Source organism: Phyllostomus discolor, chromosome 7 (genome assembly GCF_004126475.2).
Source record: "Phyllostomus discolor isolate MPI-MPIP mPhyDis1 chromosome 7, mPhyDis1.pri.v3, whole genome shotgun sequence".
Lineage (NCBI taxonomy): Eukaryota > Metazoa > Chordata > Mammalia > Chiroptera > Phyllostomidae > Phyllostomus > Phyllostomus discolor.
Window position 1 is genome coordinate 117,295,401 of NC_040909.2, and position 20,218 is coordinate 117,315,618.

General features: G+C 38.0%; 1 protein-coding gene and 1 pseudogene across 3 annotated transcripts in view; both read right to left on the reverse strand.

Moving 5' to 3' along the window:
• Nucleotides 1–413: 413 nt before the first annotated feature.
• Nucleotides 414–20,218, reverse strand: part of ANGPT1 (angiopoietin 1) — a 229,660-nt gene continuing 209,855 nt past the window's right edge. For all 3 annotated transcript variants that reach the window (XM_028534010.2, XM_028534009.2, XM_036031352.1), the window contains exons 8-9: nucleotides 14,268–14,398; nucleotides 414–2,987 (exon numbers count right to left, since the gene is read on the reverse strand). In XM_028534010.2, coding sequence (XP_028389811.1) covers nucleotides 2,827–2,987; nucleotides 14,268–14,398 — 292 coding nt within the window. In that variant the 3' untranslated portion in view covers nucleotides 414–2,826. The remainder of the gene's footprint in view (nucleotides 2,988–14,267; nucleotides 14,399–20,218) is intronic.
• LOC114514788 lies at nucleotides 17,951–19,401 on the reverse strand (annotated as a pseudogene).

The window sequence follows — 20,218 nt, forward strand, 5'->3', positions numbered from 1 at the left end:
AGGTGGAAGTTCATGAGTGTTCAGATCAACGTGGTGGCAGTGGGAGCAGAATCAAAGAGCAAGGCAGGAAACTTCCTTGTAAACAAGGGCCGAACTGGTAAGACCGCTGATACACAGGAGGCACGAGGGGCGAGTAGCCTCTCCTTTCTGCTCTTTCTCTGTTGTACCAAACTCGGATATTCAACACACATCCTAGTATTCTACATGCAGAGTCCCCAAATTTTATTGTCAATTGCTATAGGAAAACACAGCATTTAATAATCGGCAGGACAGAGTAATCATACAATAGAGATGTGGGACTCAGGCCCATTGCTTTGATTGACTGTTTTAATGAAGCTAAGCTTTCTTAGCACATCCCAGACTTGAAGTTTTTCAAAGATTGAGGCTTTAGTTCATTTAGTAGTTTTTTTCCCCCTGCGATCCCATACTTCCATAAGTCTCTAATTCTAAAACATATATTTAAAATGATATAAGGTTATACAAATACATTATTTTTAATTTTATTTAAATCAAATAAACCTGTGACTGGTGTGAAGAAATTTGCAAAGAAACCACATGAGTTTTATTGAAATAAAAATTTAAAGACAAAATCCTCATAGTTAATTATTTTATCCTGAAATAATTAAATGCAAAGGATATACATATTAAATGGCCAAAACATGTAGGCATTACACAATGCACATAATAAACATTTTATACTGCTTTATTATAAATAATTGGAAACAATATTTCATTTTTTCAAACCCAGATAACAAAATTGTAAATATCATGCTTTATTTTTTTTTATTATTTCATTTTAACTTTGTAATATGAGTTGGGAATAGTATTTCTTATCAAAGACTGGTTTTAAAAATCTGTATAAATACAAAAGAATTAAAAACTCACTTCCATTCTTTCAAACGAGAACAAGAAGGTTTTCAGAGGGAGAGGCTAAACAGCACTGTGAAGGAGTCACCAAGAACAGAAAACTGTATCATGCCTGCATGTCTCAGGTGTAAGGCAAAACAAGGTTGGTTACGGATGTATAAAGACTTGATAGGAAATTTTAAAAAAATACTTTCTTAAAAATGCTACTAGTTCTATTCTTTCAGGTAGAGGAGAACTGCAAAGGCCTGGCAGATCAAGTCACCGAGTCTGAAACTGGTGTTGCTGCTTTGAAAAAAACTTTTACTTTTCTAAAAGGATACCCAACATGTATTATAATTTTCTTATCTCATGTTTTGATAAAACCTGTTCATGACTGTAAACTTGAACACTTAGAAACAGTAGTAACTTCAAACTGCAACAGAAGTATATGCCCCCATACTCACTTAAGATAGATGATCTCGTAGGCATACTTTCATTAAGAGATTTATAGCAACTAGCAGTCAGAATTTTCTTGTTCCATAGGTGACTATGATTATTTTTGTATGTTTTCCTTATGGATAATATAGAGTTTTTCCACTTTTCATCACTAATACTAAGTTATAAAAAGTAAAAAACTGCTTAAGAAAATAGAGTCTGAGGGAGAAAAAATTGAAAAAAAATAATGTATGTCTTTAACTAGCATAGTAGATTTCTTTGAAAACTTGTGTTTATTTGTATGAATTAAGGACAATGTTGTCTATTCCAGATTAAACAGCTATTAGATTAATCATGGATATAAAGACACTATATACAATATAATTCTTTTATTTTTCATAGACTTCAAAGTGTATCTTTTATAGAAATTGAAACAGGGTAAATCTGGAAAACATGTTTCAGTTAGTTAGCAAAAATTAAATTAGCATGAAATAACAGGGTGAAGAATTGAAGATCATTATTTTAAAAATAATGAAGTTACATTTATGTGTACACATGCAAGAAAATACTGTAAAATAAACTGTTCCAGTTTACTTGGTTTTACTTCAATTTAATACTCTAAAAATCTCTTTTCATGTGTAGTATCATGGGAAATATTAAATGCATGTATCTTATTTTTAAGAGCTTGATGATATATTTCACATTCTTTAAACTTTCCTCAGGCCATAAATATACTTATATATCAGTCAGTCAGTTTTTAAGGTAAATGAAAACTGTAGCACGAGGGGATAGTTTTTCACCTTATAGGTCCAGATTTGATCATGTCCATTTATTCTGAGAACAGTATCAAAAAAACCAGGAGTAATGGAGCATGTTCCAAAATCACACTGTTATTCTTCATGCACTACAATTTATTACGGTTTCACACAACGGAATTTACATTTGAAGACTGATTAACTAAAATCAACTGGTAAGTATGATTTAGGAATTAGGCATCTGAAATCCATCAACATTTTACCAACTCTGAGAGCAATGCTGTTCTTCCTGAACTTTTATTAAAATTGTGCAACAATATAAACTCATTGTTAGCAGGTTTGCATAGAAATAACACCATTTCACTGGTGTGACGCATCTTTTCCAAAGGATCATGGCAGGCCTATCTGTATTCTTCATGTACATTCTCTTTGTTGTTGTTCATTTTTCTTCTTCAGTTTTACATGAAATATACTATATTTGTCATCTGGCTACCACAGTTGCCAAATAAGCTCCAGCAGTAGTTTGAAACACAGTGAGCTGAGCAGTTTCTTCCCTTTTTAAAGCATCCTCTATAGTTCAGCCATAGGAACACCGTCACCCCAAGCAGATTTTTGTGAACTCAAAAGACTCCAAATCCACAGTCAAGGACCTTGGTGATTTCACACCATGGCCACTAGTTGCTGGAAGGGGGACAAGTTGCTTTGCTTCAGAAGTTTTCAAGCAGTTTTTCATCTGGTAGCATCTCCAGGTTTCCTTGTTGTTTTTATAACTGCTTCTGACATTGTGCCTTCAAAAATCCAAAGGCCGAATCATCATCGTGGCGGAATGTAAGGAGTAACTGGGCCCTTTGAAGTAATGCCACTTTATCCCATTCAGTTTTCCCAGGTTTTGTCCCGCCGTATAGAACATTCCATTTAGATTGGATGGGCCGCAAGCATCAAACCACCAGCCTGAAGAATTAGTTAATAATGAAAGAAAGAAGAAACAGTTACAAAGAAATTGAACATTTGGAAAACAGTGGCATTAACTGAGGGGATCATTTGCAACTAGGAGACATTCAGCGAATATCTCCTCCTTAGGAGAAGCGTTTTAAACAACATTTGATGTAGGCAGTACAGGAACAGTCAGAGGGAGGAGTGCTCTCCTGGACCTCGAGTGCCGGTGTCACTCCACTGGGGCACATTCCCCACTGGGATGATGGGAAGCTTCTAGGCTTCAAGAAATGATCTCAATGAGGGCAAGTAAAATGCAGATACCCTTAAGAGGCATTCCACCTTCAGCCTATTACTAGGAATACAACACTGAGTTATTAGTGAAAAAATTCAGGCATTTAGGCCACTGACATCTGAATAGAGAGAAAGGGATACTTCCCATCTACTTCATAATTTTGCCAGGAACTGGCCCTCCGCTGCCTCAGAGATTACTTGGATGCTGGGCAATGAATATGATGCTCAAGCTAAATTCAGATTTCTAAGCCCTCTCTGAATTTAATAGCAATACGGGAAGTGCTCATCAACAGTGGCCGTGGATTCCTATGAAGCAGTGATTTTCCTAGATTGTTGAAGTTCTTTCAAAACTTAGTAAAAAGAAAAACAACTTGATCAGTGACACAGGGATCCTATGCTTGCATAGCTCATTATAAGGAGAACTCAGTACTTTATTTTTCTAATGAGTTCAGTTCTCAGATTTTTAGATAAAACATAGTACTTTTCTTTCTCTCCTGAAGGAACACCGCAGAAACCTTCGGGGAGAAACCGATGCCAGAGACATTCTGGCATATTTTTACTTGGATACAGTTGACCTCCCTTTGATTGTAGAGTTGTACCTAAGGGACTAATAGCTAAAGGAGGAGAAAGCTGCACAGCTGACGTTTAAGTGTAACATGAGCATCATCTTGCAGAAACCTTAAAAAAAGTTAAATGGGGAAAAGCTAGTTCTCATTTTTCAATTTGGGAAGATGAATACAGCTGGGCTGTGTTTACAGAGTCACGTTAGAGACGTAACAAGCTGTATTAATTACCCATTCACACTGGGAAACAGGAAGGTATGCCGGTGACTTAGGAAAGACGCTGTACTCAAGGCTGTTTGACCAACTGAGCGCAAACAACGCAGGTGTCAGTGCAGCGAAAACACAAGGGACCAGGAGGTGCTTTGGCAAAGAAGGAGGAACTGTAAGATTCTACCTTTTTTCTTTAAGATTCATTCCTTGTAAATTTTGTGATAAGTACAACTAGGAAAAATATGCTACTTATATTACAAAAGACATTCTAATAATAGAGAACTCATTTACTCTGAAGACTCTCAAAGGAGAAAATGAAGCCCAGCCCGACTGCTGCAGTCTCCCTTTCTCCTCCTTTCCTCTGGCCTTCTTCACCAGCCGCTCTCCCCTCACGTGAGTGAGCCTTTTATAGTCGCCCACATACGCGCACCATGGCCTCTGAAGTTACTCTATTGTTGAAAACTGCTAAAAATCATGGAATGATCCTCCAGGTTACATTGGGGGACTTAGGGTAAAAGTGTGGCTTTGTTTCATTTACAGAACATCATGAGAATTCTGGAGGATTCCGGGAAGGCAGGGGTCTGTTTCGGCAGCAGCTTGGCAATAAGGGGCACAGGCCAAAGGACGCATCCACTGGGAAATCCTGAATGAGCTTAATGAAATGACAAGGAAATGCAGGGGACGCAAGAGAATCAGATTCACTGATCTTGCGGATCTTTTCTGATGAGTAAAGCAGGGAAAGTTTGCAGTGAGGAGAAGGGCATCGCAGAGACATTGAAAGAAGACCTAGGGCTGGGTCAGAGTCAATGAGAGAAATAAAGCCTGAAGCTGAGAAGGTCTGGAGACCAAACCACAGAGCCTTCTGTTCATTATCCTCAGAAAAACAGAAAGGTGTGGTCTATGTTCGGGCCCTCGCCATGTACTTGGGTTCCTCAGCAGGCACCTAACGGAGCACTTAGCCAGTGACTGACAAGTGATACAGGCCTGTTGACGGATTGCCTGACTTTGTTTCTTCTTGTGAAGTCCCTGTGGTCTGAAGTAGTCTAGTTTACAAATAAGTTACATTTGATAAACCACCCATGCTGACTATATATTTTTTTTCATTATTTCTTCATTCAATATGTAATTACTGTTGCATTGTCACACAACATTCAGTAAGATAAACATAGTCCCTGCCCTCATGGAACTTACTTCTAATGTGGAAAATAACCAAAGAGTAAGCAAATCAATACATCCAAATCATGAACAAAAAAAAAAAAAAAAAAGGAAAGGAAAGCATTAGACAGCTATAGAGAAGACTAGCAGGAGATCTACTTGACTTTGCACAGTCACGGCAGAATTTGCTATTTAATGAGACCTGAAGGACAGGAGGGAAGCAGCCCCGTGAAGACTGGAAAGACTCTGCCCCGCACAGCACTGCACGCGCCAACGCCACGAGGAAGACAGCAAGCTTGGAGTGCTCAGGGACTAAGAGAACATCTGTGTCGCTGTTAGAGTGAGCAAGGGGGAGACTTGGAGGAATACAGGTGAGAAGTAGGCAGGCTTGGTAGAAAGTTGCATGATGTTCATGAAAAAATTATGGTTGACTCAGTCTCCCTGTTCAACACCAGGTGGACAAGTAAAACGTTTCTAGGATTGGGAATCAACATTTAACCAGGGGAACTCGATGTGTCGGGTTAAATGTTTAATAGGTAGGGGCCTCATTCTGTAACTACACTCCGCCAAAGCCACCCTGAGCACATGTGGCAGCATGACAGAGGGGAGAAAAATAAATCTAGGATCAATTAAACAAATATTAACCAATGCGCAGACATACAGGTCAGAGTTAAGTAAAACAAAATTCCTGACATTAAGGAGTGCACAGTTTTATGTAGGAAAGAGACAACAAACCATTAAAAAATAAAATAATAGCCATCAAATAGATTTTTTAAATCTCATAAACAGAGACAGAAAGACCTATTTGGGGGTCCATAAGGCCCACTCATTTACCAGCCATGCTGGGCCCTGAAGGGTGGGTGTCTCTGGACGGAAAGAAACTCTGCAGACAATATGTATGTGCTCTGGGAGAGCAGCGGGGAGCACCTGCCAACAGCCTGGGCTGACCGCAGTGTCAGTGGGTGAGAGGGCAGAGAGTTAAGGCCAGCAAAATAAACAGGAGTGATGAAAACAAAGATTTTTATTATATTAAAAATTTTTTTTCTTGTGGGCAATAGGGAGTCTGTGAGCAGCAGACCAGAAATGGAAAGACCCTGACTTTGATGCCGACTCCATCAACTAATAACCAAGAGATTTTAGGAAGTAATATCAATAACATTTGATACTTTTGAACAGTTAGTATGTGTGGGACACTCTGCTAAAACATGTACCTGTACTTCCTCATTGTATTCCCCAAGCAGCCCTATGAAGCGTGGTTAGTACCACAGTAAAGACACCAATGCTCAGGTAGTCTAAGGAACTTCTCCAAGGACACACAGCCACTTAGCTCTTCTATGTAAGATGTGGTTTATTAATGGCTGATCAACAATTTTCCCAGCACAGTGCTTTGTGAAGTTATCTGGGAAGTAGGGCAGAAGGTTTAGAGCAGGAACAAACAGGGTCAGGTCTGTGGGCACTGTAATGACATAATAATGAAGACCAGGTTGTCAGTGCCAACATAGTTCCTTATTTGCTTGGTAGGGATTATTAGAGAGATATGAAAATAATTTAGACTCAAAGAGTTTAGTTGCATGGTGTTTACGTTGTAAAGACATGGCATTTAAGTACCCAATATGGCTTTTGTTTTCAAATATTTGTTTGATTTCATGAGGAAATCAGGGAGCTTAAGGTGTTCACTTATCACTTTATCTTAAGACCAGTGGGCCATGCACCCTGTGAACTATCAGAGAGCAACTGATGATAATAGATGATGAATTAAGATGACAGAAAACAAAATGAAAAGGCCTTATTTCTCATGACAATTTCAGTTGTAGTGTCCTTTACAAAATACCCTGAACTTCAAGGTATCCAAAGTAGTTATTTCTGTATAAGCAGGTATTGTGTTTTTTCTGGCATATGAATGGATGGACCTGGAAAACATTATGCTAAGTGAAATAAGCCAGTCAGTGAAAGACCATATATAAAGACCATATGATTTTCACTCATATGTGGATCTAATGAACAAACTGAACTAACAAGCAAAATAGAGACAGACTCATAGATGAAGAGCAGGATGGCAGGAGAGGTGCTGGGTGGAGCAAAAGGAAAGAGGTGCTTGATTGAGCAAAAAGGAAAAAGGACTCACGGACAGGGACAACAGTGTGGTGATTGCTGGGGGGAGGGGGGATAAGGGGACTAAATGGTAATGGAAAAAATACAATAAAAAATTTTTAAAATTCTTTGTATCGAATATCTTACTTTGCCAACTTTCTGCCTGTCTCTGAAAAAATTAAGCATGAGCAGGCCCTTTAAACAAATCCTTAAAAGACACGGTTTTAGAGAGTATTTATAGAAAAGAGGCAGAAAGCACAGCAGACTCCTGGTTCCTCAGGTGCACTCCTGGGCATCTGCGGATCATCACATGTAAGTTCGCACGGAACGAAGGTGCTCTCTGTGGACACAGAGTGTGCCTGGGTTTGCGTTCCTCTTGGGTACGCTAACAAACGGCTGAATCACATATCCTCTACAATCCTGGGGAAATGTTCCCTTTGTACTTTGTTCTTTGTGTGACTGGGAATAACTAGTAAGCATTGTCCTAAACAAGATAATCTAGGAAAGGCACTGTAAGCTTGAAAGAACTCAGCGATGCAAGCAAAGGATGGAGGAAAGCAGCGGCTCCCATCTGCTGTTGGGATGACTGATAAAATGTCTCAAATGCTTTAAAATTGGCAACTGCTGCTGAGATGTCCTTTGCCAAGCATTTTTCCTCATAACCTGTAACCTCATGTATATTTTAATAAGAAATCTGAGATGCGTGTTTCTAATTCATTTACACTTAACTCATTAAAATTTAGTTTTGTAATAACTATCCTGGGCTTCTCAGGCCTTTAAAAATCGTTCAAGTCTTTTATCTTTGAAGGAGAAAGTTCTAATTTTATCACCAATAAGTGAAAGTTTGCCCAGAAAACAGGAATTTGATTCTAAACTTTGTAACTCAGGAAGTTCAAATTTATTTGAAAGTCAGGAAACCTAACTCTCAAATTCTGATCTAAACAAAATGTCTCTCAACACTTCTTTTCTAAGGTAAAAAGTATAGCAAAATAAAAAGATCTATCTGTTTTTATAGATTTCATTCATTTATTTGCAATGCATGTATTCTCATCAATGATATGCAAAAGAACTTGCAGAGAAAATAAGATTATCCTCTTTTATAGCTAAGGAGGAAGCTGAGCTGAGCTGATTGGTGCCATGGTTATCAATGGGATCATCACAAAAAACCATTTGCCAAGTTCAAGTGTACAATTTGGGGCCCAGGCCAAGGACTTGGCATTTTTTCCCTTTATCTTCTTTTTGTTCCAAAGATGAAAAGTTGCTTTTCCTGGCAAGGAATCTTGAATTCATTTAAAACCTCTAGGTATTCTCTTACTGTCTCTTCCTTCCCTTGGACTTCATTTCATGTCCAAACCTCATTAAAATGTGCTGCAAAGAGTAAAATAGAGCTATGCGCTTGGTTTTCAATGCCACTCCTTTAAACAGAGGCAGTGGAAGGAGCGGCCCAGGCGATGGCTTACATGGAGGCTACGTTGAAGTCCTACCTCTGACACTAATTCTGTGACCTGTGGCAAATTATCCAACTTTCTTGTATCTCAGTTATTGCCAAAGGCATCAGTGTCATCCCTGTTTCAAAGGGTTTTTAGAAGCATCACACAGCATTTTGGATTAATTCTCATCCACTGCCAATTACTGACCTTTGGTGATAGCCTCGTGCTGTAGGGTTAGTGGTTCTGGTTTACCTTTTTCAAACTTAGTTTCAAAAGACATTTTCTGATATTCTTTGCTTTTTTCCGATAAGTGAAAAATGTCTCCAGAAAACAGGAATATAATCCTAAACTTTGCACTTAGGATGTGAAAATTTATTTGAAAGTCAGGAACCTAGTAGTCAAATTTTTACAATTCAGAAGTTTGGTCTTTTGGGGTTAAGTATTCTTAATGTTTAGTCCCAATCTTCAGTATTCATCCCTGTGTTCTGGCTGTACCTGCAAATACTCTGTGTGTGTGTGTGTGTGTGTGTAATCATTCATATATATATATATATATATATATATATATATATATGACATACATATTCATATATGTATATATGAATATATATATATAACCTCTTTGGTCTAAGTTCACACAAAGTCACATTCATACCCATGTTGATTTATTTTTATGTCTTCTCATTGGGATTATTTATAATTTTGCAGTGTCCTTTCAGGTTCAGTGAAAACATATTCATTTAACCAATATTTATTGAGCACATACTATGTGCTGGCACTATGCTAGGCACAGAGGATACTGTGGTAAATAGCATGAAGTCCCTGCCTTCAAGAAATGTATGGTACAGTTTTGCAGAGTAGACTTACAGATTATGTACTAATTAAGAAAATGCTTTGAAATAAAGTAGTTCAATGTAGATTTCTATAATCATCCTTAAAGTATCCACATGAATCTTTTCTCTCAATGTTTCTGCCTTAAAATCTTACCAGTTATCTGACAATGCTTAGCACATCTTTCCTGAGTTGTAAAAACTCGAAGATGACTATGTTTCTCCCCAAGTCTTGTCACTTTAACCAGTTGAAGAAGCTACTAATTTCTTTCATTATCTTTGTCTTTTTCAAGATTGTATAGAAGGTAAGACAAGCATTTATCAACTCTCTGCTGGTAGCATCTGGTAAGTTCTAGGGAGAACTAAGAAATTTATGTGTATAGCTTTATCCCCTCTTTTAGAACTGAGCTGAGAGATATCCTTTGTTAGCTTAAGCGAAGTCTTGTCTGTCGGCTGACATAGTTTATGCGTGGGAAAGGACATTGAAGTTTCCACTACAACAGATTTCTTTCTGCAGAAGGTTAGGCCACATTTTTACATAGCTTTTATATTATACACTAAATATGGAAATTGTGTTGAAAGAAAAGTAAGGTAAGGGAAAGAATTTAAAACAATACCATGTTTTGTTTTTGTCAGCAACCTTTAGTAACCATGGTTTCTAACAGATTTTTAAAAAGACTTATTTGGAAGAATGCTAATTTAGTATTGGACCACATTTTCTTTGAATGTAAATTTGCTTTTAATGTGACAATCTAGTGATAAAAGGTTTTCATTTTCATAATTTGGAAGTCAGAAGTTTTTTGCATATTTATTTTTATATGCAATACATCCATTGAATGAGATTATATTTTTATTTTCTTAATGTTAAATAGTAGATAAAATGTTAAGGTATAAGATGCCTTTCATCGGGTTCAGGAGGGCACAACTGGAGCTCTCTTATGGGACTGGAAACTATTTCCTACAAGCATTTCTTAAATTTATCCCTCCTACTAGTTAAACATGCAGAGTTGTCATAATATGCTATATAAAGGGGGGAAACCTAAGGAGAAAACTTGAACAAGTTTTCCCAAGTTCAGTGAAATCACTGAGCACAGATTATTTTTGACTTATAAATACCTATGCTGAAAAGTCATCTCTACTTAATGATTAATAGAAAATATGTGTGGTAATTTTGATCTTTATTATATTGTTTGATTCCATAAGAAACGTGTAATGAAACAAAAATTATTCACAATTTAAACTGGGTGGAAGAATTGCTGGTCTCCCGGGAAGGCAGGAATAAGTACAGATGCTTCTGTGAAAGGCCGGGTGAAACACTGTGCTATTTCTACTGTGTTTTCCCAGCCGGCTATACCACCTTTCTGCTCACCAGTGCACTATGAATTACAACCCGTGCGCTGAAATTAGTATGACTGCAGCCACAATGAGTACACGGAATAACAGAATCATAGAATGAGAAGAAAATGTAAGAGACCGTCTTTTCTCAATCCCCAACTACAGGAACATGCATGAGTAAACTCTCTCATGTGAACGGCTTTAGACTCACTTCGAGAAAGTGTCCATGACTAGAAATGCACAAGCGTCCCTGGCAACTCCTTCCAACCTTTGATCCCAGGACACTCCATCTGCACTCTCTTCCCTGTTCCTTCCGTACCTCTGTCACATGTTATACTGTGTCCCTGGAACTTGTATTGTTTTAAATTGCATTATTTCTCACCTACTTTTTTTTGGATGGTCTCCTTCAATAGAGGGAAGCTCTAGTCTATCTTGTTCATTTCTCTAATATTAGTTGACCCTTAATACTCATGAAGATACATTAAATTGATACAAGAAAGTTAAGAAGTTAGAATGTTAGGAAAGAGGAAAGAAAGATCAAAATGTTCTACCATCTGTCTAGCTGAAATACCTTCTGCTTTCAATTAAGCCCATCTTCTGTTTTTCAGGCTTTGACAGATAAGAGTAAACAACGATACCTCACTCTCCAACTAAGACCCCTCCATGCTCTTGAAGAAAACTATTGAGGACAGTTAGTGGGCTATAAATCTTACTTTACCCTTAATTCCTTTTAGAAGAAACAAAGCAAAACATAAACAAGATTAAAAAAAGCTTTAATTGATGATGACAGAGAACTATAAATTATTAGTTTCAAAGAGAATGGAATTTCACTGCTTAAATGAGACTATTTTAAATAGGGACAAGTTCAAATACCAATTTTAAAAAAGGAATTCTCATAGATGAAGAAAAGTTGTTCTAAGGGAAAATATGACAGCGACTGTACAGTGGTGGGGAACAGCTATGCAGACGGAAGTTCCAGGGAATACTCAGGTTACCTGGACTGTCACTGACATTCATCCTTACGCTCTCCAGCTCTTAGCTATCTGAATTCCACATATTAGCTTTGTAGGGCGAAGAGCTTTGCAAGACCTGGATTCTTTCAAGAGGATATTTGATACGGTAATGGCATTTATTACGAAAACACATTTACTTAGACTATTCCAGCCCAAGCAACAAATGGAAATTTTCTCTCCCCAGCGTAAGTGTTTGTTGGTGAGTAGGAAGCTGGTCCAAGAATGATTATGGATGAAAGAACATGACAAAGTACAAGCATCTGAAGCAGAAATAAAATAATAAACCTGAACAATGAAGTTTTCACATCTACACCCAAGAAGTTCATCCTCCTCTTTACTTTGCTGTACATTTTCATTATTATGATGGAAACATGAACATATTGGATGCTCTTCTAAGGAAACATTTGAAGGATTTTACTGTTGTTCCTTCATGTGTTGTATTCATTTGGGAAGAAAAATTATTTGTAAAAATAGACATGAAGAAAATGAAGTGTATTTCAATATTAAAATGGGCAGGAAATTGGACAAAGTCCCTTTGTCTTTGTATCAAGTTTCTGACAATTCTGTTCACAGGATCAGGAAGGTAATAAGAAGAAAAGTTTTTTTTTCTGGAAAAAAAGTGTAAAACCTAATCAATGGGTACAATTTTAAAAATATTCTGAATTTCTAAAAACTGTTTTGGGGAGGGGTCATAAAATTGAAGATGGCAGACTTTTAACTACATGATGAGTTTGAATGTGATGCCAAATGTCATGTTTCAAGCTTAAGGTGAAGGATACGATGGAGGCAGAATCATAATGGGTTGGCATGGACAGGAGCAGGGCTGGTCTCACATCAAAAAGATGTTAATATAAATGCAGTGGATGGCGTAAATTGGATGTCATTGGTGGTGGTACTAATGGAGAGTTTGAGGATGGGGATGAAGGTAGAGAGATTTCTCCCAACTTTTCCTTCATACTCTTCTATGCTTTGTTAATTGATGAGGAAAATCTTTACCTGATGATTCATTTCATTGGCTTCAAACTTTGAAAGTAATTTTAAGGACTACGAGATGGCTATTCATTGATTCACACACCACATGTTTTATTGAGTTCCTATGTGCAATAATCGAATGCCTTAGATGTTAAGGATAAAATGGTGAACATTTACTATTGTTTTATTTATGTACAAAGTGGAAATTAGGATGAAAAGGCATTTTGTTGTAGAATAACAAAGACAGGCAATCAGAAGAGCTGAAGGTGGGAGCGACAGCTATTCCATTAAGAGAGGGAAGCAATGCTAAAACAGTGAGGAGAAACACTGGGGAAAAGCTTCCTTTACACTTTTGTTTCCTGGCAACACTGACTTTGCCAGGGCCTCTAACATTCCAGAGCCACAGCGTTTGCCCCTGGGGCTTAGCTTAGTGCTTCTTCACTTTCAGTCCATCATCTATCAGCTCTGCAGTTTTTGCCATATCCACTTTGAGCTTTTGTTAATAATTAATAAAAATAAAAGTAGTTTCCTTTAAATCAGTTATTTAAATATCAAATAGTGTGAATACATTTAAAAACAGTAAGTTTATGCCATTCCTTTAAATAGAAGATCAGTACCACTTGTTATAATAACAGGTAGGTATAAAGCTCAATATAATTTAAACAAAATCACTGTATTTAATTCTAGTAGGTACCATTGTGCAAACAAGGCCTGGAGCCTGTGAATGAACACTTTGCTCTTTCTTTGATAAGAAAGGTGACTATTGAGAAAGTGTTGAAGAAGCAGACAGATATGCTAGCATCAGACTGGGAATTTCCTTTTTATATAATCAGAATGCTGGAAAAATACTGAAAAAGTGCTAAAGGGGCTAACTTTGTTACCCAGAGACATAATATTATTTAATGGTATCTTACATCAGCTCACATGTATTATAGAGGTCAATAGTATAATAATGCAAAGCCCTGATACAGTTGGTCTGAAATGTATGACTTTAGATATAACTCTACACTTCTTATTCCATTCCAATAGAATTGCTACACAGTTGTAAAACATTTTATAAAACTTTTTTTCCAGTATGCTCAATTATCAAATTGTTATTCGTTCCACTATGGGTATTATGATTGTTTAGAAGGTAGAGTAACTGTGACTTTAAGAGGCTAAAGAATTTATTTAGGACCATGCTTAGCATGCCCCCTCTTAGATGCTGGGGAAGGAGGACAATGTCTGAATGTGCTAGCAGTATTTTGCAGAAGAACCACGATAAATCAGTGGGCAGAACAAATGATCTTTAGGGACTTGCTCTTAAGTTTCCTGACCAGAAGATCATAGTTCTTTCTCATAGATAAGAAACCTCAAGCCTCGAACCAGTGAAACGTAACTTAGAGAAAGGCCCCACAGGACTCACCTCCCGTTAGCATGAGGGCGCATTTGCATAAACAGTTGTCATTATCGGCGTCTTTGGTGCTGAAATCGGCGCCATGGATGACCAGGCTGCTCTGCTGTCCTGCTGTCCCAGTGTGACCCTTTAAATACAACCTGAAGTTAAAAAAAAGAAAAAGGAAAGGAAAGGAAAGGTCAGCCATTCAACAGAATAAGAGAACCGAGAGGGACTTTTGTTGAATGTTTGCTTCTTTCATCATTTTCTCCCTTCTTTTTTTTTTAGGGAACAAATTTATTCTAATTATTTGGAAAATACCAGAAACTATAAAACCAAGCACAATATTTGACCATACCAAAAGCAAAACACAAGTAAAAATAACATTTAGACAACATGTTTAGACAAAAATAACATTTAGACAACATGTTTAACCTTAGAAAAACATGAATTAAAATACTAAGTCTAACACTCTCCACTATAGAGCAAAACAAGTTTACTAAACCACAGTGCTGAGGTGGACTTTTAAAAACTGGCCTAACTTTTTAAAATAAAAATTAAAGAAAAAAGCACTCAATTCTAACCCCGAAATCTCAGCATTTATAAAATAACATGCTCGAGTGTCAGTGAAAATAAACAGTTGGTAAACCTGAAAACAAATCTTTCACTGAATGAATTCAAATTCCAACAGAATACAGGGCTTTCGAGCTGGGGAGGAACAACTCTGGTCACACTCTGGTCTTACCAAATACAAATAAATACAACAAGAGATTAAAACAAACTACTAAACCAACATCTTTCCGTAGCACAGGAGTTTTCTTTCACAAAGTGAAAGAAACCTAGTTCCGCAGAGTCGCATGTTCTGTAAACACAAGGCCAGTTTTATTCCCAGAATCCCGGAGTCTTGCACTATTGACATAAAAGTAATTTTCGTCTCGGAGCAAGTCTAATGAAGGCATCCAAATCCTATCCTCTGTGTTCCCTCAAATGATACTTACACTGATCTTCTCATCCTTTCAAGATGACTTCAACCTATTTAGAGTTAACATTCTAAATATGTAAAGAGATACAAGGAAGTTGCATTTCGTCTGCGTTAGCAAGGCCCTGTCTATTTTCTTCGTCCCTCCCAAGTCCTTCTAGCCTGGTTTGCCAAGCAGGGCCTCTAGCTAGGAGGTAAAAATATATCCCCACGTTTACTGGCCGTTAAGTAACATAGCCACTGGTGTGGGAAAACTTAATATTCATAATACTTCCAAACTTTTTCTAATTTAAAAATAAACCCATCTCCAAAAGTTAATTTCACAGCCCCATAATGTTAGCTATCTGGGCATTTTACTCTGCAACCCTCTTCCAGTGTCTGTCTCTTTTGGCTTTCTTAAAAGTAGTTTTGTCCTGGGAGAACACTGGAAAAAACTCTCAAATTAAGGGGACCCTCGTGGTATGTGAGCTGTGAGCACCAACCAGGGCTCTGTCCCTTCTCTCGGACAAAATCTCGGGCTGAAGATTCAGAGAAGGGGTTCCTTTCTCAGCTATGCCCACGGAGGGGAAATGGTATTTAATTTGTTTTTGCAGTCCTTCAAGCAGGATTTTAGTGAAAGCTTGAGAGTTATTGCTATCTTTCTTCATTCTTAAGTCCAAGTGACTGTGGAAACATTTCAAGAGTTCCTTTGGCAATGCGATTGTTCCAGAGTCCATTTTTTTAAAATCTAAGAATCTTGTCACTTTTAAGAAAGAACATTTTCTCCAGGACCTCGCAGAAACTCGATCATTTGTTCACGCAACGAAAAATGTGTACTAAGTAGACATGTTTGTGTAGCCGTTCCTCATCTTCACAGCATTCAGTGAAACCTGGCCTAGTATCTTCTCACTCACCCTTCACCTCAAGTGTCCTGCTGAGAGCTCTTCCTTTGATAAGCCACTGGGTTTTTGTATGTAGAAGAGTTACGTGCTCTTTGTCCATGTTTTAGTTTTTTTTATTGCTGTTCAATTGTGGCTGTCCCAATTTTCCCCCGTTGCTCTCCCCTGCTCCACATGCGTACCCCCCGCCCCTCACCCCCTCAATCCCCACTCTGCTGTCTGCTGGTAGGTCCTTCATACATGTTCCCTGACTAGACTCTTCGCCTTCTTTCCCCCCTTATCCTTCTCCTCCTCCCCTCTGGCTACTGTCAGTTTGTTCCTTATTTCCATGTCCCTGGTTCTATTTTGCTCATTTGTTTTGTTCATTAGGTTTAAAAAAATATCCTTGCATAAACAGGTCTTGAATCAAGTTAACCATTTTTGTAGCATTATCCAGAACTTTCTTCATTTCATCAGAATTTGTGTATATCAGCACCTCTCCGTGCAGAAGAGCAGTGTGCTGTAACATCGACATCAGGATTTAGTTTTTTAAAACTCAGGCAAAAACTTGTCATGAAGCCAGCCACTGATCATCGGCACTCGGAGTATAGATGACAGATTTTGTTTTTCAGATATGAAGACCCGTGACATTTATATTGGCTTTTATTTTGGGAGGCTCCTCGCAACAAAAACATTTTCTTGAATTTCATTCATCATTTACAAATCATGCACATGCTATAGCATGTCAAACATTGAATCCTGGGCTTGTCACCCCAGACAGAGAAGATGCTGCTTTTCAGCTAATTACACAAAACTTCTTTAGCATCATATGATGCGAGTCAATTTATTAAACTGGAGTCAAGTCTTTTCAACTTCCTGTCCTTCTTGCTCTAGTATTTTCATGTTGATATTATTAGTTTCTTTCCAACTATGTGAAATTTTCTTTTCTGGAATAAGTTCTTCTACTAGATAATCTGGTTCCTAAATCTTTTCAGCAAATGTAATTTTTTAAAGAAAAGCTTTACTGTTTTCATATTCCAAAAGCCATTTAAAATAATCAGCATCTTTCCTTATCAAACATTTGATTTATAGTTACAAATGCAGGACCAAATGCCAGGTTGTAAGCTGCATTCCACAGACAATGTATAATGGAATGGGACAGCTTGGATTACAAGTCCGTATAAAATCATTAAAAAGCAGCTTTCATTGTAAAGAAAGGATTTCCTTCTGTTCCCCGTTGCACTAGTATACTGAAGTGACTCAGGAGACTAGGTCTCTACCCTGACCGTATCAGCAATGTCTGCAGTTCTGTGCCCAGCTCGCCTTTCTACTGTCTCACACCTCGCCTTCAAACACTGTAGCCCGGGGCCATCAGATGTGTTTATAAGAAACAAATCTCAATAAATATGAAAGCAGGCATAGTAGCCAAATGAGAAATCACAAAAAGAGTACAAAAACTCCACACAAACAATTCACTTCTAACCTGCAGGAGCCATGTTTTTGCAATGTTTACAATACACTGGTCGAGGACAGCTGAGTCACAACACATACAAGTTTCATCCATAGAATGAAAATTTCTCTCTCAGGTCATTTAGGGTGAGCAAAAGTAAATTTACAGCTGCTAGTATGGAAAATAATACAGTAATTAATAAATAGTAATATAAGAATACACTTTGTTTTGCATACTCACAACTGTAAACCTAGTTTTGCCCCACCCTGTACGCTAGAACTTCCTCGCTCCCATACACCAGTTGGCAATGCAGAAGGAGAGGCTGGGGAAGGTAATCGGGAGGGAAGGGCCAATATTATACTCCGACCACACTCCCCTCTGTGTAATAGCAGTCGCTAATTATCCCCCCTTCTCCTAGCTCAACCAGATGTACGGGGGCCTACTGCACAATGCCATGCGGGCCTGGAAAGATCTCTAACAAGACTCTCTAACAGGGCCACTCAGTCACTGTTCCCACCTGTAAATTCAGTGTTATGCAACACAACAAGTTCAAAAACAGTATTTTCAGTCATAATTTTATATGGAATCCTAGCAATGTCTCATAGAATGTCAGTTGAGAAACTCCCCCTCCAAAACAAATGATTTTTTTTCCTTTGAGAGATCATTTTCATTTAACTCAGATCTTTTATGACTTGACTGGCAAGTTCAGGTTCAGCTTCTCCCTCATTGTCTGACCTGTCCTCAGATATGGTTTTTTCTGTCCCAGCCCCTCACTATTCTCTGGTACCACCTGCTGGTCATTTTTTCCCTTCTGCTTGGTCATTTTGATTTGATCCTTCACCAGATTTCAATTTAGCTTCTTTCCCATTTCCTGCTTGCACTGCCCACTTTGGGCTAAGCTGTGGCAGGTTCTTAGGGCTCTTCACCACCTCCTGGAGATTGTATTTTCTAAACAGTGTGTAATCTGTCACAACACGCAGGCAACAGACAGCTTTAGTGACTTCTACCACCCCTGTGTACTGTGGACTGGTAGGATCCACTTTGTTTTTGGGATTGAGCCTTCCTACTATTCCTGCCAATTCTTTGATAACTTCTCTATTCATGTAACTGTTATTTCGAGATTTGTATACAATGTAAAATGTCCCTTTATTGGGAGCTTTAAATCAGGGTTTTGAAAAAGATATTTTTCATATCTTCTAATAAACCTTACATGTGCCTGATATGGTTAATATTTGAAAACCTGATCTTCCTCTTATTGGTTTTGTAAATATCTTGGAGAATACAATGCATCAGTTTCTCAGGCTCTGTCCCAAGCATCCTAATGAAGACAACATTATTTGCTCCAGTTTCCAATCACTGGAATCTCCTCAGCTTCATCTTCGTAGAGACCTTAATGTAATCAACTTCTTTCTTCGGGGCAGCCACCACATCATCGTCATCTCCCTCACTTCCAGAGGGCTCTGTCTATAAACTTCCCAGCCCATACCAGTCATCACTGTATTTGTTGGGAAGGCTGTTGACTTCCTCCATGCACTTGCCCCTCATTCGTTCCTGTTGCAGGAGAGGAGAATGCTGTGTAGCCCAGGTCCCAGCTGCCAGGGCCAGACACAGCTCCGGAGTCCCTACTCCTGCTAGTGTGAGCTGGTTACCCTTTCTCCCTTCTCTGATCTCAGCCCTTCCAACAACCTGCTACAAGATCCAGCTCTGCAAAACCAAAGGGAGGGAAGGAAGGAAGGAAGGAAGGAAGGAAGGAAGGAAGGAAGGAAGGAAGGAAGGAAGGAAGGGGGAGAGATAGGGAGTGAAGGAGGGAGAGAAGGAGAACTCCAAAATTACGCAGACTCCATGGCTTGTGTGCTTGCTGTTTATTTCATGGTGCATTTTCAAACTTATATGGTTCTACTAATGCCGGATCAATGAAAGAAAAATGGGCTTATATTATTACTTAAGTATTAATCTCTACACAAGAAGAATGTCTTTTAGATGATCACTATAGCATATCACTCATTGTATTAATTTTGAATACTGATGAAGTGCTAAACATTATTATTAACAACAATAGGAATAACAATTCTCATTGACTAAGGACTTGGTCTGTGCCTAACACTCTGCTAAATGCTTTGCAGCTGTTATTAAATTTAATTTTTATGTTAAATCTGTGACACAGGCATCAATATTCCCATTTTGCATAGCAAGGCTTAGAGATATTAATTAAGCTGAAATTTAGCAGTGCTTTTAAAATCCAAACTCTTCATCATTATGCACTCATTCCCTACACAAATGTTTGTTGAGGACATACTATATTACAGAAATTGTTCTAAGCACTTCAGATAAAGCAGTGAACACAACAGATAAAAAAAGTCCTGAGGGTTTTGCTTTCTAGTGGTACCCCTAAAATTAAGTTCAGAATCTCAATAGTTTAACCTCAAATATGGCATTCATGAAGAAACCTAACCTTACTGTTTCTTTCTTATGTAAAATCAACATTAATCTACACTGGGAGCTCTCCCACAGTTGTACTTATAACAAATAATTTGTGAAATAAGCCTTTTCACCAGGGGTAGAAACTTTTTTTTCAACAAGCATCTCAGATTCCTCCGATTGTTCAAGGAGAACATTTTGAAGAATCTTAGTCTAGAATTTAAAAAACTAGTGTACAAATTACAACAGCTGCCTAATATAGTTCCCAGTCTGATGT